The 24,897-nt window shown below is 42.9% G+C and overlaps 1 protein-coding gene across 20 annotated transcripts in view; it reads right to left on the bottom strand.

The window, feature by feature from the left end:
- The window catches only part of GRIP1 (glutamate receptor interacting protein 1), a 625,712-nt gene that overhangs the window by 131,934 nt on the left and 468,881 nt on the right, over positions 1–24,897 (bottom strand). For 19 of the 20 annotated variants that reach the window (XM_084760597.1, XM_084760582.1, XM_084760588.1 and 16 more), the window contains 3 exons: positions 19,060–19,143; positions 15,791–15,866; positions 13,663–13,808 (listed from right to left, as the gene is read on the bottom strand). In XM_084760597.1, coding sequence (XP_084616723.1) covers positions 13,663–13,808; positions 15,791–15,866; positions 19,060–19,143 — 306 coding nt within the window. The remainder of the gene's footprint in view (positions 1–13,662; positions 13,809–15,790; positions 15,867–19,059; positions 19,144–24,897) is intronic. The other variant, XM_084760598.1, reaches the window with a different exon arrangement.

The following is a 24,897-nucleotide window of genomic DNA, read 5'->3' as shown; positions in this document are numbered from 1 at the left end:
ATAAGATACTTTATTGCATAGAAAATACATGACATTATGAGGTATACGACCACAATCTGAAACTGGGGCAATCATGAAATATGGTATACATACAAGAATGAGGAGCCCACTAGCTCGCAATGACTTAGATGTGTTTCTTGCTATTGGTTGGTTCCAATGAAAACTTGGGAGCCAATAAGGTGACCTGGAAGGGGATGGAACTTTGACAAGGTGGAGCCTAGTGGGAGATCTCTGAGTCACTGGAACTGCCCATAGAAATAAGGAGGGCAAGAGTTTTTTACCAAAATTCAGGAGCTAAACAACGTTTCATTTTAAAATCCTCACTGGAACTGTGAGTTAATGACATTGTAAGAACTCTTGCGTGAACACAGAAGTCTTTTCCTGGCCTCCTTTCTCCCTTCTTAGGTAAACTGGAGTCTACATTGGTGGATTCTATGGTGATCTGGGCTGCAGGGCACTGCCTGAAAATCTGCAAAGATTTCTCTAGGTATATTTAAGACATTGTGAGAGTGAAAGCAAAAGAGGTGGGAGGATTCCAGGAAAGCCATTCCTCACTCCCCCAGACTGCGTAGATTTACCATAATTTAAATCAATAAAAATGCCACAATGACTAAGCACCGGTAGATGCTAATGAATTTACTGTCTCACTTTCTCCCTCTCACTCAGAACTTTCTGAGGCACTCAATGTTAAATATTGGATGCTTTGGGCTTTTTTTTTTTCTAATAGTGGGAGAGTATACGTACTCAAAAAACGCACTTAGACCTAAACTATCATACTCTTTCTTAATGGCCAAAATTCTACTTTTATTTATAACTATCTCTGTAAAGTTTTTATTTTTGAAAGAACAATAAGTTAACATTACAGTACAAATTAACATTCTAAGTTTAGAAAACACACAGGCATGTCATAATACTTGTTCTGTTGCCTTCAAGACTTTTATCTGAAATCGTTTGTTATTTTTTCATGCATCTGCTATAATTTAAATTACTCTGCTGTGGCTCCAATAGCAGAATTGTGAAGTCTTCCTGGGCTTAATCATAAATTCCACCCTATAGGATTCACGCAACCTTGGCAGAGTAACTTTGGAAAAAGGAAGGACATGTCCCAGGCTACTGCAGCCATCGTGACTGCTAACACAACAGGATCCCATGCACAAATGCACACCAGTTCTCTCCTGTTTCATACCCTCAACTGCCATGGTGCTTATTTGATAATATGAAACAAAATCACCATCTTCACTTGGCCAAGAGAAAGGACGAACAGAAGCTACGAAGCCATAAACATACAAGGCTTATTTACATCCCTCAGAAAACGTAGTTAATGTTTGCACCTATGGGACATGGGGGAGAGGCTGCCCCTCAGGGAAGCTATTGTGAAGAAGAGAGAAGGGAGGGGCGAGAGGGAGCTACACTGCTTCCCTGCTTCCCTGGCATCACCAGTTCCATTTGCATATATGCTTCCAGTTGCTTAGTTGGAGAATGAGTTCATGATTGCCCTTCCTGCGATTTTAGATCATCTACAGTGCTCCGGATAAATGTTTATAATCTATAAGTGAGAACACCGTATGCATCTACACATGGAACACCTGAACCCCACAATTATGAAAATTAAATGGCTTTTTTTTTCCCCCACAGGCAAAACGTTGAACAAGCTTTCCAAATAATTTTCTCAGCTTGATTGGCCGAAATGAAGCATTTCTTAGGCCCTTTCCGTTCTTTTCCTCAGTGTGCGAATTCTGTTGGAAAGGCTGCCTGCATTTCACCGAGGCATTCGGACGGTAAGACCCTTGGGGCAACACACAAAATGGTCTTTTGCTGAATGTGGTGGCACATGGCTTTCATCCCAGCACTGAGACGCAGAGGCAGGAGGATCTCTACGAGTTCATGGCTCTATACGGAGTGCCGGGCCTACATCATATGTCCCTGCCTTTAAAATCAAACAAACAACACCTCCCCACACACCAAAAAAAAAAAAAAAAAAAAAAAAAACCCAACCCCAAAACAAAAGGAACCAACTTTTACGGATCTCATCATAATGGTTAACATTGAGGAACTACCTGGGAAACGAGAAGCCTGAGAGCCATCCAAACAGGTCCCCTCAGGGGATGACATGTCACAGGTGCTCTGCAGCAGCCAGACTATGGCTTCATTCTTGTGAATGAAAGCCGCCTCTTCCTTTGTACTGTCTGAATTAGTGGGTGGCTTAGCAGTTTTCTTTTTATAGCCTCTGGAGAGCCACAAATGTCAGGGTGCTACAGTGAGCTTCCAGTGAGCTGAACAGCGCAGGGCCATACTCAGCTTGTTCAAAGGACTGGTGCGTCCCCCAAGTCACGGCCGCAGGTGTCTAAGGTGGCCTTTACTGGCGCACACCTGGTTGAGGCTCTGGGGAAGGGAAGGTACGTAATATGGCAGCCGGTGGAAACTGAGTAGGACCTGAGACAACAACTTTACATTCTCCAAAGCAGCCACAGCTGCATCAAAGCGAAGCAGGGATCCTCAAAAGACCTTGTGGCGCACTTTGCTTCAACCAGTCAACAGCACAGGGGGTGTTTGGGGGGGCAGGAGTGGGAGGGGGAGGGGGAAGGGAAAGAGGGGAGGAGGAGGGGGGAAGGAAGAGGGGGGAGGGGGGCTTTATCTCAAAGGCACATGTCTGCTTCTATGTGTAGTAAGATCTTATAAAATAGGGCTCTGGATGTGGCCAGAGGCTTTCATTTACAGCTGAAGAAATACAGAGGAAGCGGAGATGAGAGAAATGGGGACGACACTAGAAGAAGACAGGCAGAGAGGGCAGGTGAGAGAAGAAAAGACAGCATGAAGAATGATCTCCAATACGAATACAAACTGCTTGCTTAAGCCTTTCCTGGATTTCTTATTCCTACCTTCGGAGTTCTCCAGGGAAGATTAAATGTTTACTCTCAATTTAGACAAAACACAAGGGACGCGCTGCTCTCAAGCTGCCTGCGTATAATTCATTTGGCAAATATTTAGCGTGTGCAGCCTTTGTGTATGGTAGGCGCATGCTGTACATACAATAGTGTTTATGTATGCTTATATACACATATAAATATAACATATGTATTTTCACCGTCCCTGACTTCATGGGGTTCTGCGTAGTTGGATTCTCTCCCAGCCACCAAATTAGCATTATAGCTGTGTTAATAACCTTGAAGGAAAGGTAAGGTTCTCCGAGGGAAGAAGACAGGAGACCCAGTTTGGATGCTGATCAGGAGAAAGAAGTTTCTCAAGGGATGTGTCTGTTGGCTGAGACCTTAACGGGTATGTGCAAGCAGGGGGAAAGATGATGGGAGTTAGAGAACAGTTTCTTAGGAGGAGAGTGTTTAGTGCAATGAGGAGCTAAAGAAAGAGCTTCCTGACAGTCAAAGGGAAAGAGTAACTTGGAGACTGGAGGGGGAAGAGGTGATGGCAGTTCCGGAAACAGTGCCTTCTGGGATTTGTAGGCAAAGCGTGGGGGTGAGTTATCAGCATTGGGGTGAGAGACAGGACTTGGTGTGTGCTCTGTAAAGTTATTTAGGGACAAACATTTGAGCTGGAGTGGCTTTTGGGTGGAGGTAGACACAGAACGGAGAAGACCGCACATCTTATAGAGAGATGGGAAAGAGTGGTTGTGTATAAAGCAAAAACTGGAGATGATCCCATGATCAGACAGAAGTGAGGTCCCTCTGTAAAGCTGTGTGAGTGAGAAAGGAGAACTTCAGTGTACCATAGAGGCAATTCTGGAGAAGGGGGAAGATAAGGGGAGAATGGACTGCAGGTTGGAGAGAAAGAGAGCTGTTCTAAACACAGATTTTTAGAATTATCTAACAAACGTGGTGTTGAAACTGCTCTGTTTGATTAAATTGTTTTAAAAGACAAATTTCTGGACACAGCCCGAGAAGCTTGAATTCTGGGCTTCTTATCTTCTTCTTGGGCAAGTCATGGTTATTCTTCTAATCCCTCTGATGCTGATGCTGACACTTAGGCTTATCTCTTTAAGTAAAAATGCAATGAGATAATTTTTATAAAGTATCCTGAGCATTACAGATAGTCTGTGAATGGAAGTCTCTGTTCCTGAAGTCTGGTAACAACAACATCTTCTTACAGAAATGCTGGAGTTGTGACTGGAGCATTTATAAACCTAGGCCTAAAGTTTCTTTTAAAAACTAACTTAACTCTCCCCTTTCTTGCATCACAAGGCTCACAAAAGCAGTAACTCTAGCCCCAACATCTTTGATATTTCTCAGCCTACAACTCTAACAGATGAGGATGAGCAGTGGGGATGAAAGACTCTTTGTTGACAAGGAAGAGAAGATTTGGAGTGTTTCAAGTCTATGCCCACAAAAGCTCCATGAAGAATACATATGTAAACATGTACAATTTGACATGTAAATTTATTTAAAAATATGGGGCTGAAGAGCACGCACTGCTCTCGCAGTTTGGTTCCCTACTGCAGGGTATTTGTTCATGCTGTGAACTCCAAGATGGTGGTATTTACTGAAACCAAAACCAAAAAAACCAAAACCAAAACCAAAACCAAAACCAAAACCAAAACCAAACCTACTTCTAGTTGTGGTGTGGCTCAGCCATATCACACATTTTTAATCCAAGTACTTTCTGCTTGTAAATAGGATTATATAAAGTCAATCATAGGTCAAGAATCAGAGCAAGCAACCAGTTGACAGGGGGTGAGCATAAAAAAAAAACAGAGAGAGTGAGAGGAAGTCTGGCGGACAAATAGAGAGACCCACAGGAAGTAGAAGGGGCATTCACTTAGAGGGTGTTTTGAGAAGGAGAGCTTCCTTTTGCTTCTGGAATGTCCGCTGAGGAGAAGATCAACTGGGTGTTTTCTCTGCTTCTCTGAGCTAGCATGCTTTGACCCCAGGATCTGACTTCCAAGTCTTTATTGGTTAAAGCAAACATTTGAGATTTTGTTTAAAAAAGATCAGTTCCCTGCACATATGTCAGGTAGCTTACTGTCACCCATAACTCCCATTCCGGAGGATGTGAAGCTGCAACACACACACACACACACACACACACACACACACACACACACACACACACGCACACACACGCACACACACATATACACACACACGCACACACATACACGCACGTGCACGCACGCGCACACACACACAAACGCATGCACACATACATGCGCACACACACACACATGTACACACACACACATACATGGAGGGACAGAGAGAGAGAGTGAGAGGAACAGGCATATACATGATTAAAAACAGAATCTTAAAGGCTACACAGAGAAAGCCTGTCTTGAAAAAATAAAGAAGAAAAAGTATTGGTATTAAAAAAGAGGTATAGCATTAGAGAATGTTTAAAGGGAATATTCATGAGATTTTCACTGGAAAGAGCAGAAAGTTCCAGAAGATTGTTTACTATAAGGTTCTTAGAGCATCTAGATGTCCACCGTTTAGCATCAAGCATCAAATGTCAGGTGGCCACTCATATATTTGTGTAGAAATTAACGTATGTTTGCTTTTGCCAATGGGTTCTCTAGCCTTGTGTGAACCACCCCGTTATTGCAGAAAACACATGGATTCTCTTGAGTGATGTGGGCTGTTGTCATGGGCATGGGCATGTCAAAAGCCTATGCCTTAGTCCCAGAGGAGTAGCAAAGCCTTCCCTCTTAGTCCGAGTATGAATGTAAACAGTGTGCTCAGAAAATGTCCAGTATAGCTTTCTTCCTCTGGGTGTTAATGGTCTGAGGACTGTTCTCACACAGAGATGGCCCTGGAGAGTCGCTAATTCTGTCTCCTCGATTCAGCTGCACACCATAAACCCTACTTCCTTCTTCATCAGAATATAATAACCTGCCTCCTTGATCAGCTGGATGTAATAACTCCACCTGTCTGATCAATTGCATTTAATTAACACGCTGACCTTCTGGGATGCTACGGTTTCTGCACGCAAAGCCCAGATAACCCGATTCCACTTTTCTGTGTCCGTATGTCAGCTATTTCTTCGCTCCCTCATTGCCCCCAGAACCCAAGCCAGATGAGAATATGGAATCATGTGTTCCCTCTCCTATCACTATCCCTGTGGCAACAAATCTTGGTCACATGTAGGGCCAGGAGGCGGAAGTCCTGGAACTTACTATGTCCTATGTTGGCGGTAAGGTGGATGTGTTAGCATGGCAGAAATGATAAAAATAGAATCCTTTTACGTGTGGTAGACATTGAAGTAAATATTCGCTTGTCAATGAGAGTGGAAGTATTTGGAATAGAGAGAAGATCATGCTGTAACTGGCCACTACGCACAACAGTGTTAGAGAAAAGCAAAGAGGCCAGTATTTTTCCCAGTGAAAGATGCTTTGGAGCTGGCTTTCCAAATCTCCTCCATAAGAGGAGATATAATTAGACTACCACCACGAAGGGCATAATCTAGATTGGTATTTTGATGGCAGACTATAAAATATTGGCCCAGACTGACCTTATGATTAAGAGCCAAGCTTGTCTGCATCTCATCTTTCAAAAGGAAAAACCACTCTGGACTGGCTAATACATACACATGACCTCAGAGAAACTTGTCACTAAAGAGAAATCGCTCCTCCTGGAGCAGTTGACGTATGCCCTGTCTAAACTATGGAAAAATTAAAGGGTTAATTCCCCCCTGAATGAACATATTTAATGTTAGAAGGATCATGTACAATCTGAAAATGGAAGAAGTTTGACCATATTTTGATTAATTTATTAAATGTCTCAGAAAGCCAAGATCAAATTCTTACAGGCAGTGGTGGCATGCTGACTGTAGGGACCAAGCTGACAGCAGGACCAGGGTGGTGGCATGCTGACTGACTGCAGGGACCAGGGTGGTGGCACACTGACTGCAGGGACCCAGGGTGGTGGCATGCTGACTGCAGGGACCAGGGTGGTGGCATGCTGACTGACAGCAGGGACCAGGGTGGTGACACGCTGACTGCAGAGAGCAGCACTGCTGAAATGCAATCTCTGGGAACTTTGTAACTGTCTGTTGGTGGCATTGCTGGGGTTAAGGCGATGAATGTGATTATCACGTGTGGTCATAACCAGATTTCTCAGAGATGGTGAGGTTAGCTGTGACCACTGTAAACCAGTTTAAACTAGTGGGAAAAGTTATCTCAAAATATTCTTATGTATAGCATTTTTAGTTGGAGTTTATGGTTTCAGCAGTAAAAAAAAAAAAGTGGCAACGGGCTTTTGAATATTTAAACTCAAAGCTGTCTGTCAGGAGAGCTTCGAGGATCTTGACATGATATGGTGTGGTCTCCTCAAGTGTAAATACAGAGTAGTGCTTAAAGCACAGAGACATCTTTGTGACCCTATTGCAAAGACTGTCACCTAAATTATAGGGGAGAAATTCGATGCTGAATTATTAATCTGGGTGTACACTTATTTTGGCACCCTGTTCATCACTTTACATTTACTATTTATTATTATATAACATCTCTAAGCTTCTAGAAGGAACTAGCAAATGGCATCCTGTAGCGGTTTGTACCTTAAGGTAGTATTATTCACATATTCAAAACTACTCACGTATAGTTTTTGCAGTAGAGTCAGGCTGACCAAATTACAGTCCCAGAAGCTGGTGCATGTGGAAAAAGCTTTGAAAAACACGGCTCTCAGCAAGTCCACAGAAATGTGACGAGCATGAGGCAGCAGAACATTCTGGCTGAGAACAGGGTGGTGAGCCAACAGTGTCTCGCCCACAGGCCTGGGAGAATGGACCACGCTAGTGCTCAGGGGGTACACCGAGTGCCTCTGTTCTTCTTATTTCTGCCGCTCTGTCCCCAAATCTTCACATTCCCCTGAAGCCCTCACATACACGCTTTTAGAAATGCGAGGTTGCGAAAAAAACTATATGCACTATTTGGAACATCTACTTGTAGTGGTAGCTTGTTTCTGGAAGACTTCACAGACCGTCTGGGAGCTGGGTTAGTTAAAACAAAAAGATAATACCAATCCTGATGGCTGAGGAAACAGGCATGACAGGACTCGCTGAAAGGTTCCAGTGTGAGAGAAGTGATTGTTGGGTGGTGGTGGTGTACACCTTTAATCCTGGCACTTGGGAAACAGAGGTAGACAGTTTGAGGCAAGCTTGGTCTACAGAGCAAGTTCCCAGGGCAGCCAGGGCAACACAGAAAAACCCTGAAGAGAGAGAGGGAGAGAGAGAGAGAGAGAGAGAGAGAGAGAGAGAGAGAGAGAGAGAGAGAGGGAGGGAGGGAGGGAGGGAGGGAGGGAGGGAGGGAGGGAGAGAGAGAGAGAGAGAGAGAGAGAGAGAGAGAGAGAGAGAGAGAGAGAGAGAGAGAGAGAAACCCAACCCAAACAAACAAATGAAAGGAACCACAGAAAACACCCTCTATGCAAAAAGGCAGTGTGAGAATCCAACTCAAACCTGGCACAGTAATTAAATATTAAGAGTAGCCAGATATTTCGGTGTAATTTAAAGCAAAACCCTTTGATTCCAAGTGTCATAAAATGATCCCAACTTTTCAAGCACACTACAAAGATCACAGAACACATCCATGGGACAAGCCCACACCTTATAATAGTGTACTGCCTCTGTAAGAGGGGTAAAATCCTGTGGATGATCCTGCTGGACTCAGGACAGAAAGAGTAGTGAAGCATGCAGTCACAGTAACGAAATGATCAAGTGTTTCAATTTTCAGACTTAATCAGGCAGAAGGGCTTTAGAGGGAATCATCTGGGGACCGTCTCTGGACTACTGGCTGGAACATTGCCTGGATCTCTACATGACTATGATGGAGAATTTTGATTGTCAACTTGATTAGATTGAGCCATGTCTGGAGCACTCATGAAGCATCGAGGATGTTTGAGAGCATGTTTCTAGGGAGGACTGGCTGAGGGGATAAGACTAGCCCTGAATGTAGGTGGCACCATTTCCTTGGGCTGGGCGGGGTCTAGGACTTAATGAAAAGGGACAGACAAGAAAACGAGCACTGCCCCCTTTTCTCTGCTTCATAATCCACTGAGTTGTGAGCAGTTGTGCCCCGTTGCTTCAGATAAGAGCTAATCCTGTCACCTCGCTTTGCTAGCCACTGTGGACTTATACCCTCAAGCCCAGAACTGTGAGGCAAAATAAATACTTCCTTTTTAAAGTTGCTTTTTTTTCCTGGGTATTTGGTTATAGAGACGAAAAAAGTAACTAATATAGTGGGTATAGGATGGGAACCAACGTCATTATTTGTGTACCTGGAATGCTCATGTTGACCATGGAAGAGTTCACCATGCTCTTATCCAATGAGCAATGAGCTTAGTTCAACCCTCAAAGTTGGTCTCCACACAGTGCTTCTGGTGGGTCACCTTCCATCAACCAGATATGACATAGAAATAAAAAAATATCGATGTTCCCTATTCTAGACAAATCTCATACATTATGAATATAGTCTCAAGATACCATATCAGTTTGCTTAAAATATTTACAGAAATATGATATAATATGCCACGATAGCCAGTTGTAAACGTAAAAAGAAACTTCAAGAGTCACACACTAACTTATACATTCAATAAATGTGACAGAGAGTTCTTGGTGCCAAGTGCTTTGCTGGGCACTGGAGTTAAGTCTGGCATCTAGCTGCTCCCCTCTAATTGGTTGTTTTGCTGCTGGTATTTCTTTCCTTCTCTAGTTTGCTCCTAACCCTAATTGCAGTGGGCAGTGTTGGTAGCCAGAGTGTTCGGCTACCAAACATGCATACATGTACCACAGATTTCCATGCCTAGTGCTCAGGTCTAGTGAATGCGTGTGTTACCCCCATGACTTCATTATGCCATATGCCGCACACAAAAGACCTTTCAAAAATGGAAATTGTCCCGGTGACCTGACGCCTTCAAATGAGTCCTCAGAAGTACAAAAGCTTCCCTGGGTAGTTGTAGCAAAGGAAGATGGCGGAAGAAGTCAGCAGGAAGGAACGCACATGGCATTTCTGTCTTGTTTGGACATGAAGTAAGGAATGGGGCAATGGGAATAAGAGTGACTTTATAAAAAATTCATTTTTAGATAAAATTGTATGAGGCAGTGTAACTATCATTTCACAGACACAGCATCCTAAAGAAAGGATCACTGGCACTTAAAAATTGTATGTGTCTTTTACATAGGATACCCTTGGGCTTCTGTTCCTGTTATTTTCTAAGAAAAAGAGGAAAGTGTCATGATAGGGTCACCAAGTGGCCCTCTGTGACTACTGAAGAAAGCCTGGCACTTCTCAGCTTTCAGCTAGCTAAAGGCACAAGAGGCATCCATGGGGACATATTAACAGTGCTATGGCCAGTCCCACATAGTGCAAGGATTCATATCCCGATTCTGATATTGTGAAAGAAAGCAAATACAATGTCAGTAAATCTATGCTTTGTGAAGGCGAATCCATCATTTTTTTTTAAACGACTTATATCACTCAAATCTGTCTCTATTTGAGCAACTGCTCAAGACTTTCTGTTTTCATTTGCTCAGGATTGAACGCACGTGAGTAAGGAGCAGCCACATACTGCACCAGGTTGTAATGCACTGGGGCATTTGGAATAAAACATTACTTTCTTTTCTCACCGTCCATAGTTTTGCATGCTACTATAGTGAAGTGGAACATAAGGAAAGATTTGAAGGTGAGCAGAGAAAATGATATCTAAAGGAAGAGATAAAGACTTACAGGATTAAAAAACAAACATACAAAAAACAAAACAACAACAACAAAACCCAAAACCCAAAACCCCATCGCCATCCCCCCACCATAGATAGCTTAAGAAGCATCAAGAAAGCCAGGTGTGGTAGTGCACACCTTTAATGCTAGCACTTGGAAGGCACAGGAAAGTGGATCTTTGTGAGTTTGAGGCCAGCCTGGTCTACAAAGTGAGTCTAGGACAGCCAGAGCTATTACAGAGAGGAAACCCTGTCTCGGTGGGGCGGGGGGTGGGGTGGGGTGGGGGTGGGAAGAAAGAAAGAAGGATGAAGCACTAAGATCGAAAGCTTGGGGATGTTATGCTGTGGTGTAAGACAAAATCATCAATCACAAAATAACTTCATTTTGAACATGAAGCATATATATTGATGTTTTGGTCCATTCTATAAACAACCACTTAATAACGATTGGTCATAAGGACAGCTAATCTATGAGCAAACATATTGTGCAATCTACATTTATCATTAAAGCCTTCTATGAATATCTGACATCTCCCTGTGAGGTGCCGTGGGAATAAATGAAGATATGCATTGTGCTTTCCTGGACTGTGAAACAGTGTCACAGCAGACACACGCAAAGATAGCTGACGCGAATGTAAATGGAAATGGCCCTGGGAAGTGTCCAGAAGGTGCCTGGGCATCTTCCCTTCCCACTCAAAGGGGAAATAAAACGAGAAAGCGATTGAGGCATCTAAATGCATTGGACCAATGAGGTGGGCTTGACCTGCATCTTAGGCCATTTCATAAGAATTGGTTTGGTGGGTGGGAGAGATGGCTCAGGGGTTAAGAGCACTGTCTGTTTTTCCAAAGGTCCTGAGTTCAATTCCCAGCAACTACATGGTGGCTCATAACCATCCATAATAAGAATTGGTGCTCTCTTCTAGTGTGCAGGCACATATGTGGGCAGAATATATATACATAGTATACATAATATATATACAGTATACAGAATATATGTGTGTGTGTATATATATATATATATATATACATACATACATACATACATGCATACACATATATAAAAGGATCAGTGTTATGGCTAAAAAAAAGAAAAGAAAAGAAAAGAAAAGAAAAAAATGTCTTCTTCGGTCTCATGCTTTTCTTGTTATTAGCTCTCTTCTCTAAGAGTAGGACCCTTAGGCTCCCCCTAATCATTTGAAAATATACTTCAACAACATCAGCATGGAGGGCTGTTTTTCCTTCTAAGCTATTCTTTCCACACTCTTGTTTCATTAAACTGTTAAAACAGTCTAAATACCATCGCAGTTAATAAAATTTACCTTTTCAAAGCTTTTTAAAGTAGGTCCCTGAAACTGCCAAGCTTTTTACATCTAAGATTTATTAACAACATATCTGATTTTAGAGTGAGTTATTGATGCCAAAATTGTACATAGACATATACACTTCCTAAGGAAGTGATTTTCATCATGTGGGTCATAATCTCCACAGAGGCCATATATCAGATATCCTGCATACCAGATATTTACATGACAATTCATAACAGCAGCAACATTAAAGTCATGAGGTAGAAATGAAATAATTTTATGGTTGAGGGGTCACCACAACATGAGGAACTGTGCTAAAGGGTTGTAGAATTAGGAAGGTTGAGACCCACTGCCCTAAGAACTGATTTGGATGTGAGAAAAATAAAATAACAGTCTTCTTCCACTCGCAAATGAAAAGGCGCTTTACATCTATCCATCCAGAAGATTGTGTTAAAGGTACAGTGAGATCACAGGGCACCCGCTCTGGAATGAATGGGTTGAAATACACAAGAGCATCAACTACTGGGTGAAGAAGGGAAGCAAAGGAAAGTCTCACATGCTTTCATCGGGAAAAAATGTTTTACATGTAATTATATCACAAATGAGCATCTATTATTTTCTCTGTCTAGTAAATATCATCTATCATCTACTTGGAGAAATAAAAACTTGCTGGTGTATATTCACTATGCAAATAGTGATGGGTTTTATAAAGACGTTGCCATTCAAGAACATCATGCACTTTGACTACAATCGGTTCTATTCCCTCTTGTTCTCCCTTGCCTATCTTGCTAGTCATCTTCTTCCTCTTCCTGTCTCTAGGTAGAATATCTTCCACCTTAACACACACACACACACACACACACACACACACACACACACACACACACACACACACCCGAGAGAGAGAGAGAGAGAGAGAGAGAGAGAGAGAGAGAGAGAGAGAGAGAGAGAACGAGAGAATAGGATATCTTTCTAAGTCTACTTTATTTTGCTTATCACATAGAAACTTGCAGATCTATGTTTATTGCAGAATAATTTACAATAGCAAATTATAGATTCATGTGTCTGTCAACACATAAATGAATGAAAATAGTATGTATGTAAACACATGCACACGGATTTTCTTCAGCCATAAAGAAGAATAAAATTATGTTGTTCTCAAGAAAATGGCTGGATGTGTATATCGTGAGAATAATAGCTGTGCTGGAGAAATGTTATTTCCCTGTCTCATTCCTGCCTTCTTGTCTCCTCCATAAGTGTGGGGAGTGAACCTTATTCCTACACACAGGCACTCTTGTGGTCATCACATTTACTCTGAGCTAAGTCGTTAAGAGTCGTTGAGGAGAAACCCAGTCTGACAGCTTCTTCTGTCACCCCCACTCTCAAGACCTGTGGCTGCCAGGGCTCTCTCGCAATGGCATGAAAGTCAGAAAGCCAGAACTTGAGCTTTGTGAGTCTGGGAGGGGAAAAAATAGCGTAGTTTGTACGCAAGAGCTGACGGCGAGGTCAAACACTGATAATAGAACGAGAACTCTGTACTGCTGAAAAGTATCGCTCACCTCTTGCTAACTCGGGGTGAAATGTACACCCAGGAAATCCTAGCTGCTACAAGACTGCAGACAGTCATCCCTTACCTAACTGTAGGTGGCTTTTCAGGGGTGCACAGCAAACCGGGGTTAGAGATTCCGAGGGGGATCCAACATACCCATGACGGAGACGTCGTATTCTATCAGCAGCGTCGCTTCCTGTCCACACTGTTTAAGGATACTCATGGCCTCAGCATGGGTGGTTCCAAGAAGCCGAATTCCATCCACACTGAGCAACCTGTCTCCAGGTTTGATGGTGCCCTCTCTAGAGAGAGAGCATAAAGGAACAGTCTTGATTAATTTAGTATAATGGGTCCCGGCTCTAATAGCCACTTACTCAGAGTCATGCTTTCGCGCACACTCTGCCATCCGTCCCCATTTGCATTCTTTTCAGGCCTGCAGAATGACAGTGAGAGTGAAGAGAGGTAACCTCGAACAGAAAATCGCTGTAATTCAAAAACCAGTAATGAGAAAATAACTACATATTAGCAGATAACCTGGTCACCCACAGTTAACTCCTTGGAGGACAAAAGTAAGAGAAGCACACTTCCCCCCCCCCCCCCCTCTTGTAGGCTTTTGCTTGAAAGTCTGAAATTGATTTATTAGGGCCCAGGAAATAGCATTCACCTATTTTCCCCCAAAGTTAGGTTGAATAGAGAAGCCTTTTAATTCCCTCCCATTTATCAGCAGTGAGCCCACGTGGAAGGAGGAACGCTGGTGAGAATTCCCTGCTGAGTTATGAGGCCATTTGGCGGCCATTAAGCCAGTCCGGCCTCACACGCCTTGGATGAGGCAGGCAGAGAGTACTCTTCCTGCTGTGACCAGAGTCAGGGGGGCAGGGCCAAGGTGGCCTCCAGATCACCATCTGCTTAGGGGAAGGGAAGCCTGACAACTGTGGGACTCGGGGTGACTACAGATAAGATCTAAAATAAACACCTAGGTGATTCTGAGCCCAGGACTGGTGTTTCATATTTAGTGCTCCGGTTCCCCTGGACTCTAAGTTCATTTGGCAGTGATTTGTACATTGCTCCTGACATTGCTGTTAACCCTAACTGGAAAGACGTTTTCTTTAGAAAGAGCAGCCCCTAAAGGAAAGGAGAAAGGAGAAACGCTCCGAAGTTCATACTTTGTGTTGTCCTCTGCAAAGGCAGATGGACACCAGCACAGGTGAGAATCGAATATCTCCTTATTTTCTTATTTCATATAAAATATTATCTTTCTTAGAAGTGATCTCACAGTGTTAGTTCTGGAGGAACCAAGTGCCCTAGTCCTTTTCAATGGATCTTAACCATCCTATGCCTTTGTTTGATCAGCCATGAGAAAATTAAAATGCCTCCTTTAGAGTGTGGTCGTACGTATAAAAGAAGACTGTACTAAGCAAGCGGGTAGTGTACATTCTGGAATGTAGAAAGTGCTTCATAAATAATACGTATTGTGATGATTTCTTTCTCAAAAGTAAAAAAAAAATCTATCTTGGTACTAAATGGATAGACAGAAGCAATTAGTGTATCTTCTTCTGACCGTTTCACAGTATCTATGGAAGGAGTGTTGCTGCATTATTCTAGAGCTCACGGCTGCCATCAAAAGACAACACAGACACTTGCATCTTGAGGGACACCTAGATCAAGAGACACCTACATTGTGAGTTTGCTTGTGACCCAGCAAGTCTTATGAGAAAACATCTAAGAGCATGTTCCATTCACACACTCCAACTCTCAAGGAAGAGAACTTCATAGAGAGTAACAGAACTTCTTCCATCTGACTAAATGTCACTCTCCTGTGGTGTATGTGGTCCTCATCATGAGGTGTTGCTATGGCACAGGGATGCTGGTGATGGTTAAGACACAGCACTGCCTCATCCTCCCACAAGAACACGGGCCAAGTATCTGCCTTGGAAGAGCCTGCTGCCTTCCATAAGCTTCCTGTGAGTCAAGCCACCCAACATATCCTTTGCTGAAAGCAAACAAATCTGAAAGGCGGCCAGGGTTGTCTGTCTCTACAATAGAGGGAACTGAGCCCGAACCAAGTACTTACCAGAAAGAAAGCATAAGAAAGAGAGACTGGAGGCAAAAATCTTATTCTCTCTGCTTCCATAGCTCAAATTCTTTGAGCATTTACATTCTCACATATATACTTGCTATCTAGGTGTTACTATGATGTATACGAATCATTTTCTCTTTCAGAGTCCCTGGCTGTACTGAACATATTTTGGATAATGACAAAAAAAAAAAAAAAGATAAAATTTACCTGTCAGCAGGCCCTCCAGGACGAACACAGGTTATCACAACCGGGCGAGACTTATTTCTATCATCATGTGCTCCCCCTAGAAGAGACAGAGAGACAGAGAGAGACAGAGAGAGAGAGAGAGAGAGAGAGAGAGAGAGAGAGAGAGAGAGAGAGAGAGAGAGAGACAGACAGACAGACAGACAGAGACAGACAGAGATTAAAATAATTTCATTGTTGTAATTGAAGAGAATCACTTACAGAGTGCCAGCTGGGACACTGGAATGTGTTTGTGGATACATGGAGGAGGAGCACGTACAACTTTCCCTCTGGCCTGTAAAACCCTTAAAGAGCACATTCATTTCAGATAGAATGTTTCTGAAGTCACTGCCTCCCACCTCTCAATAAATACGAGCAGTAATCAGAGTATATAAGACATTTGACAACTGGAATGGCGTGTGGCTCACTAATTAAAACTACTGGTCTAATGAGGACATCTGCTTAGTCTATAAACTATGCACAGTTCTGCCCACCTCATGCTGAGCAACCTGGGCCATGACACAGATGAGGAGGCAGGTCTCCGGCCATATGTATTAGAAGAGACTCAAGAAAAGGATGTGTGGAGAGAGAGAGAGAGAGAGAGAGAGAGAGAGAGAGAGAGAGAGACAGACAGACAGACAGACAGACAGACAGACAGACAGACAGAGACAGACACAGACAGACACACGGAAGAAGAGACAGACAGAGAGAGAGAGAGAGAGAGAGAGAGACAGAGAGAGAGAGACAGAGACAGAGACAGAGACAGAGAGACAGAGAGACAAGAGAGAGAGAGAGAGAGAGAGAGAGAGAGAGAGAGAGAGAGAGAGAGAGGCTATGGTGATAACACTTATGACTCCAACACTTGGGAAGCTGAGGCAGGACAAGCCCTCATGAGTATGAAGTCAGCCTGACCTATGGGCCGTGTAGTACATTCCAGGCTTGCCTGGGCTAGAGTAGGATCCTGCCTAGAGCAAAAATAAAATGGGTTTTAAGCGGCCACTATCAAAAGTATTGTGCTCAAGATACTGGGGGACGCTTTGTCAGAGTTTGCCACACTGACTGCAAATGGGAATTCAAACTTTGCATAAGGAAAACTTCTGCAGAGATGTTTGTAGAACTTTAATGGGGAGTTTAAGTTGGAAATTTCCTTTTTGATCCAGGAGCAGTTTGTACAACTTCCTTCATCTGTGCTCCCCAGCCTGTGCTGTGGCCACCAATGATGGACCACTCGCTAAGTCTGCGGCAGTCCACTCCACACCTGGACAAGATAGAGTTTACAGCATTCTTCCTAACAGTCAGTTGATGGCAATCAAGTCATACATAGGTCCTCATTATACAGACTAGACTATTAAGACAGAGACACATATGCATGCTTTTCTTCAAACAGCCTTTCCCCCAAAGCTAAAAAAGGTGATTCTAGATTCTAGACCTATGAGCTCCTTTATCTAAGGCTGAATATTTCCTCCTCCTCCTTCCTCTTCCTCTTCCTCTTCTTCCTCTTCCTCCTGCCCTACCTCCTTTGCCTTGAGTTAGAATTCAGTTGCATCTGTTCATTTTATTTTGTAATGATAGACTGTCTTTTATTAGCAGCTTAAGTTGTTATTAATTAATCTTATAGTAATTAGCGATGAATGTGTACGGCAGAAGTAATCTTTGCTGCTGTTTTCCAACAATGAGATTTCTTTGCATGCATTTCAAAAGCACTTCCCTTATGGTTAAACTGCCAATGATAAGTTGTCTACATCATCCTTTAGCCTAAATACCTTGTAGGGAAGGGTTGTTTTGTTTGTTTGTTTGTTTACTATATTCCGTTATTTTTAAAAGAAGTTTAAGAATGGCTGTGGTTAGTAACCTAGCATTGGAGCCTATTGTGACTCTTAAAAATAGGTTTTGGCCAGAAAAAATTCATAACTAGAAAAATATCATAAGTGCTGAGCTGAACTTTCAGTTTGCCTTCTGTTTTACTCACTTGGTGGAAGCTATCAACTTGTGTCTTAAATTCATTGATCTTAATTCCTTGAGGCAGGGTCACTGCCTTATGACGCCATGGCACTCCCTGCTACACTGACATGCAGACCTGTGCCTAGTCAATGTTTCATTGAGTGGTTTGCTAGATGACTGCTCCAGACTAGAGTCGAGCGTTCAGAGCTCAGTTAGAGGAAAAAAGCCTGTCCAAACAAATACAACTGTTTTAGCGTTTGATGCACATCTATTTATTAAGATGACAGTTAATATTTATTCATATTTTGTCAATCATTTGGACAGAAGGTTTACTCTTGTTCAAGTATAAAATGTTATAGGTAACAACAATAGCAACAGAAAAAAAAAATCCCCCAAAACGTGTAATGTTAAAATTTACTGATGCATACATATTTATTGAATCACATTATCACACGATGGATTAAGAACTGCTAATGTTGCAACAGTCGCTCAGGGGTAAAATCACTAATAAGAAAAACGAAACCATAAAACCCCACAGTCATAATTCATAATGAATGGAGCCACTTGAACTCTTTAGTATCAATGGCATCCCATAATGAGATAGGTTGAGCTGACATGCTTGGGTACCCCACGGGTTAGGTGGTCTTTGGTCTGTCTTTAGGAAGCAGCAATAATAACATGTATTCCAGAAGAAAGTAATTTTAAACAAAGTTGTTCAAAGCAAGCCATACCAATCAACAGTTGAATGGAGAGTGGGGTCTGACTTTCACACGAACTCTGGTGCCTCATATTTGACCATGTCCCCTAGAGGGGGAGGCCTGGTGGCACTCAGAGGAAGGATAGCAGGCTATCAAGAAGAGACTTGATACCCTATGAGCATATACAGGAGGAGGAAATCCCCCTCAGGAACAGTCATAGGGGAGGGGAGTAAGGGGAAAATGGGAGGGTGGGAAGAATGGGAGGATACAAGGGATGGGATAACCATTGAGATGTAACAAGAATAAATTAATAAAAAATTAAAAAAAACAGTTTTGATTCAGCAATACAGACCAGAAACAAGGAGAAAGGATGAAAGCTAGTACTAAGTCAAAAAGACCCCCGGGAACTAACTGACCAGCGCTATCCAAGTGGCTTCTTGCTCTGTGTTATTGCTGATCAGTTGGGGGGTTCATTTAATTCCTTTCCATGCTCTTATTTGCTCAAAGATAATTTTACCCTCTGAAGGCTTCAGTTTGTAAGGATGCCCTCTAATATCTCGTCGAGAAATTCTCTAGGAATATCTGAAGGCCCCTGTGTTTTTAACCCCCACCTACCTCGTATGACAAAACCAAAGGTGTTGCCTTCTTTGTGCAAAGTGACCTCCACTGTTCGGAACATCACACTCGATCCTTGCACAGCTGTGTATGAGAAGCAGATGGAAAAGCATAAGGCTACGCTTGTAATAACATTTCTAGTGTAATTTTTTTTTCAGTGTGACATAATAAGCTTGCGGGTTATGCTGAAAGAAGTTAATTTTGAATAAAAAGGTAATAATTCCAACGAATTCTGAGAAAAAGACTTGTAATGAAATATAGATACCCATATTGTTCCAAGTAGAAGTAAAAAGTCATAGCTATTTCTTTTCCTTCTGGATAGCCACACTCTAGATGGGGGATGATGTTTATATTGCTTAAACTCTACGTAGCAAGCAAAGCACGTTTCGATAAAGAGAAACATTTCCCTTTGTGAAATACAAAGGCAGTTTGACTTTTGCGAAGCGTATGAAATAATTTCTGCATCCATGTTTAGTTTTGAAGCTGGAACACGAAGCAAACTCATTCCTCTTACATCGCAATCAATAGATCGCCTGATGCAAGTAGACGTCCTGACACGTAGACAGCTGTTCGACAAAAATGCCAGCAGCCCAAAAGGAAACATGGAGAGCTAAGGACATCCTAAGTACATTCAAAATGTGGTGAGAGCGAAAACGGAGACCTGCGTAAATTTGCCCGTTATCTTTGTGTTCTGCTGTTTGTCTTTTATTGCGCTCTCATTTCACAAAAATAAAACCGTGCTGCCAAGTCGCAGCCCCTAATTACATTATACCACACGTGCGAGTATCTGTCATGTAAAGGCAGAGTCACTAGGATAGTCTGTTAAACCGCTTTTGGGAGGCAGTGAGTGATTCCAAATGTTTAATATACTATTGCTACATGAACAAACATCCACAAACTAGTATTTTAACACGAGGAGTGCAGGAATGATATATATATATTTTTTTTTTTTTTTGTGGATGAAGAGGCTGCACAAAAGGTGACAGCTTTCCATCCTTTAAAGCATTTTACAAGGGAAGCTGGGAATGGTGGCACATGCTTGTAATCACAGCACTTGGGAGGCTGAGGCAGGAGAATTGCAAGTTCAAGGCTAGCCTGGGCTACAGAATGAGTTAAGGGGAAGCCTGGGCAACACAGTGAGATCTTATGTCAAGAAATGTATACTGATGTCTACAGCCAATATCAGCAACACATGTTACACTGTTACTAGGTCTTAACATGATTCTTACATAGAACTATCAACACGCAACCCATGACGAATGATGCTCAGTTACAACCTGTTGAGTTTACTGTGGAATGCACTGCCAGTATATTTTGTTTTTACTTTCTATGCAGTATCCAACAAATACCCCCAAGCTACTTGGCACTTCATTATAAAATAAGCCGGTGCTACATGCTTTTTACCAGAACCTGGGCTAAGGTAAGTGGTACGAGCACATTTCAGGTGGGTCAGGCTGAGGTATTCCCTGGGTTCTGTTTCTAAAGCATCTTAACTTCACAACAGTTTCAACTCAATATGAGGTTCTCATGACCCAGCTCCATCCAGTGTCAAGGAGCATCTGCAGGGAGACAGTTTTAAAGAACCACCAGAGGTTTCTCTCCTTTTGCCGTTTGTACAACTAGCTAGTGTTTAAATCAAGCAGTAGGTGTAGTTATTCTTAATTATAAAAACATTAAGCCCTCAGAAGGATCCTGTGGGAGCAGTTATAAAAGCAACCCAGTTAAAACTCACAGAATCAGGCTGGGACACAATACTGATCTACATAATGCCAGGCAGGGGCATAAAGTACAGAAAAAAAAAACCCTCGACGTTGCTGAGAGACAGCACAATTGTACAGCTGAACAAATGCTTGCGATATGGCCGATTTAACTGAAGGCTCTTTCCAGGCCATCAGGGGAATTCCGGTTTACGCTAATCTACTAGGAACTGTACGTACAAACAGATGAAAGAATTGAGGGATAGTTTTAATTAAATAAAGAACAAAACTGGGCTTGAACTAAATGGCTTCTTATTTCCACGATCCAACCAAGGCACGTGAAGAAACTGGTAGAATGCCATGACCTTCATTTTATGTGTGAGGAAGACAGAGCACGGCGAGGAATAACCGATGAGCAGTCACTGTGTGCCCAGAACTCGGAGAAATGCTTTGCAAATATTATCTTATTTAATCATTAAATCATCTTTCAGTTATACACAACCAAATTCCAGCTCTGGGCCACCTGTGCTTGTTGGCTGGATGTCTGTTCTGGGAATGTAAAAGCACTGGAATTTTAATTTTGTTTTGGCTTTCTATAGCTGACCACAAAATTCTTATAGTCGGATCTAGTCTGTATGAAGACACTGGGATCACCCACAGCCTCAGACCATTCACGTGCTGCCTTCTACGTTTGCACCGGTAAGGGTTATTGCTGGTGACATTTTAATATAATTAACAAAACATATTGGATCTTTATAGCTTTTATTCACACTAACCAGCCCTTGCTGATTTTGATTTCATACCTGGTATTAGTATTCTTGTACAGCCCATGTTAATGTTACTCATTATTCCATAGAGATGTAATAAAGGGGATTAGCCAAAGGGGCCTTAGGTAAATGGCCTCCCCAGTGTCTTAGTTGTAACGTGGCTCCTTGTTTCTACTTGTGAATATCCACATGTTTCCGGAAAGCTATTTCACTACAGTAGATGAGAATTCTCCAAGTCAACCAAACACTCCGCCCCTGCCCCACTCCTCTACAGAGAACAAGGGTTGAGCTGTCTCCTACTTTATTGTGTCCCCCTCGCTTTGTCCCTCTGTCATGTCTTGCTTTATCCCTATGGGGATGCAATCATCGGCTAAGGATGTGCTCAAGTAGCTGGGCCTGTCTTCTTTCCCTCTGCCACAAGGAGGGCTTTATAAAGTGGTGCTTCTATAGACTCAACCCCAGAAAGAACTGCACAGAGGAAATCTTCAAAGGCCCCTCCTCCTCCTCCTTTGCTCCTTTGCCGCTCCCACCATGAGGACTACAGGTGGGCCAGGACAGAGATGGCCACCCAGTGACCTGCATTCACACATGTATCTGAAGAAAAGATTCCTTTTGATGGCCAGCTGGTCAGGCTCAGCAGATGGCGGAACAGGTGCTAAGTAGATCTTACAGATTTCTCCTTTTAATTATCAAATAGAGAAAGCTTAAGTGGAAACGCTATTTAAGTAAATAAAATGTCCCCGAATTACATTCTTTCTAATTATTTGTGTGGATGAGAAGATGGTAAGTGTCAACTGAAAATAGCCGAGAATTACTCAGCATTTTAAAATTCCACTGGGGTTTCATGAGCAGAGAGTGAGAAGGCACTTTCTGGATAAGATGTTTAATGCATAAATACATAGGATACATTTTACTCATATTTTCCCCAAGTAGAGCTGAAAGCAGTTACAGAATTTCCCAGTTAAAATGAGGTATGGACTGCCGGTGGACCGCGTGCTTCATTTCCATAGAGAAATTCATCTCAGGAAAGAGAAATGGATCGCCCAAGGTCGAACCTTATTTTTCTTTTCTCTATATCTGATCATGGGCACACACATCCTTCCTCCATCTTTTTCTGAGAATCATACAGCTGTGACCTGGGCGTATGGTTGTTGGTCTTGGGAGAGAAGCAGGCGCTAGCTTGGGCAGGCTTCAGGTAGCTGCGGCGACCTGTTTAGTTTTAGCGCTCTGAGCTAAGTATTGGAAAGGCTTATTAATGCCTTCAACCTTTCTGAACAACCAGGTGTTATTAATTTCCCAAACTCTTATAAGAAGAATAGATAAAGATTATCCTGGGAGGATAGGCCTCTTCTAGCTGAATTGTATGAAGAAAAATACGTTGGTGTTTAAAAGCATATTTTCTCTTTCCCTGTCAGTTTTATTGCACGCAGAAGACAAATCTATTTTAGCACCAAGTCTCAACAGGTTTAACTCCGAAACATGCCTGACACCAACTCTCTTTTTTTTTTTTTTTTTAACTCTAAAGATGCTGTCTAGCCCACGGTATCATCTCTCTTGACAAAATGGTAACAGCCTCAGGCAAATGGGCTTGGATCTATTCCACATTTAGTTTCTAAGGTAGTGACTCAAAACTCTCTGGTCTGGCCATGCAGTTGTAGAAGCCTGTAAGGATCTCTCACCGTGGACATCTTCCACGGGACCTCATCATTTGGTTCCTGTGCCTCAAGGCAGTTGCATTCCTATCCTGGACCACTTTGCCTTTCCTTTGTGCTCCAGCAACCCCATCAGTAGTCCAGCCTGGACAGGCCACTGTGTCCTACTATCCCATTGCTGGTCCTTGTGCCCAGACTGTCCCTTTCCTATTCAGTCTGCACCGTCCCTTCCCATACTCCTCCAGGTCCCCAGCTCTGAACCACCCATGACGCTGGACAAATCTCTAGGGCCTTACCCCGAATGCTATCCTGAGTCCCTCTAGGAAGGAAATGCGTTTTCTGATACACGTACCCAGTGTAAGGCAAACACATAAACGGGAGCCACATCTCTGTAGAGCTGCTTTTCTTAACTCCTGGGCAGTGCTTTGAGATAATGACTCAAAGGCAAATTGACTTTCATAAAGTTAAAGAAGCCACGGCGTCCTTACAATGGTGATGGGGATAAAGGCTAATATTTGCCAAGTATGTAACAGTGGCCCAAGTATAGGATCATACCACTACGTTCCTACAGCACACACCCAGCAGTGATTGTGGCCATTTACAGGCGGGCTTCCTAAGGCTCAGAGAACTTCATGTGCCCAGGATGTTTAATCTGGTCCCTGAGTCTCAAATACCCTCTGTGTTACCATCGGTCTAAATTTCCATTGAAATCGCTTGCCTACATTGTTGGCTTTCCCCCTAATCTTTCTGTGTGCACGGCAAACACACATCTCAATTATAGCATCCAAACAATCTTCTCCAAACAAGTCAGCTCTCCCCACCAGTCTTGCCCTATTCCATTAATGGCAACTGTGCCATTACATTTTCTCAGGCTCCAAAGTCTACTTTCGCACAGCCTTCACACTCATTAGGAAGCCCTATTGGCTCCACATTGAAAACAGATACAGAATCCGACCGCTTTCCACTTTTATCATCACCACTTCTTACCTGGACCACTTCAGTATTTTCCCAGTCTGTCTCCCTGCCTTCATCCCTGCCCATTGCTTCTGCCTACAGCCCAGCAGCCAGAAGGCGTTTGTAAGCATGAGATCATGTTTTGCCTCTATCTGAAGCCAGCGTTCCGGGTCCATTCGAAGCACAGCACCCTTTACGTTCCTCACCTTGTCTCTTAGTTTTCTTCCTGACCATCCCACTCTAGCCACACTGGCCTCAAGGCTTCTAGAACAACCACAGGTATTGTCTCGCCTTTGGCTCTTATTGCTGACTTTTATCTCCCTCCTGCTTTCCCATAGGAAATTCACAGAGCCGCACCAAGTTCTGGACCCGTGTCACCTTCTCAGTGACTGTCCCTAACTTCCATATTTAACACTGTGGTCTGATCCTAATCCTACTCCAACCCCACCCATCATTTCTGATTTATTTCTCTCCTATTTTCTCGGTCTCTTAGGATATAACATGGTTATCCAGGGTTTTGCTAAATACTGCCTGATGCTTGCAGAGTGTCATTTCCACTGATGGGCCGGCTCCTGGAACACAGTCATGGCTGGAATGCTGTGACCACTCACTAACTGATGTAGAACTGTACAGTCTAAGTTCCCAGTGGTAGGAAAGAGCCAAGAGGGTCACATCGCTGGTGACAGCTTCTCAGAGGAGGTGGGAAACCATAAGGCGTAGCTTAAACGTAAGGCAGCCATAACACACAGCAGAAGCCATATCTAATGA

The sequence above is a fragment of the Acomys minous genome (assembly GCF_964271855.1).
Source record: "Acomys minous genome assembly, chromosome: 15".
NCBI lineage: Eukaryota > Metazoa > Chordata > Mammalia > Rodentia > Muridae > Acomys > Acomys minous.
This window is presented reverse-complemented; position numbering and strand designations above follow the sequence as displayed.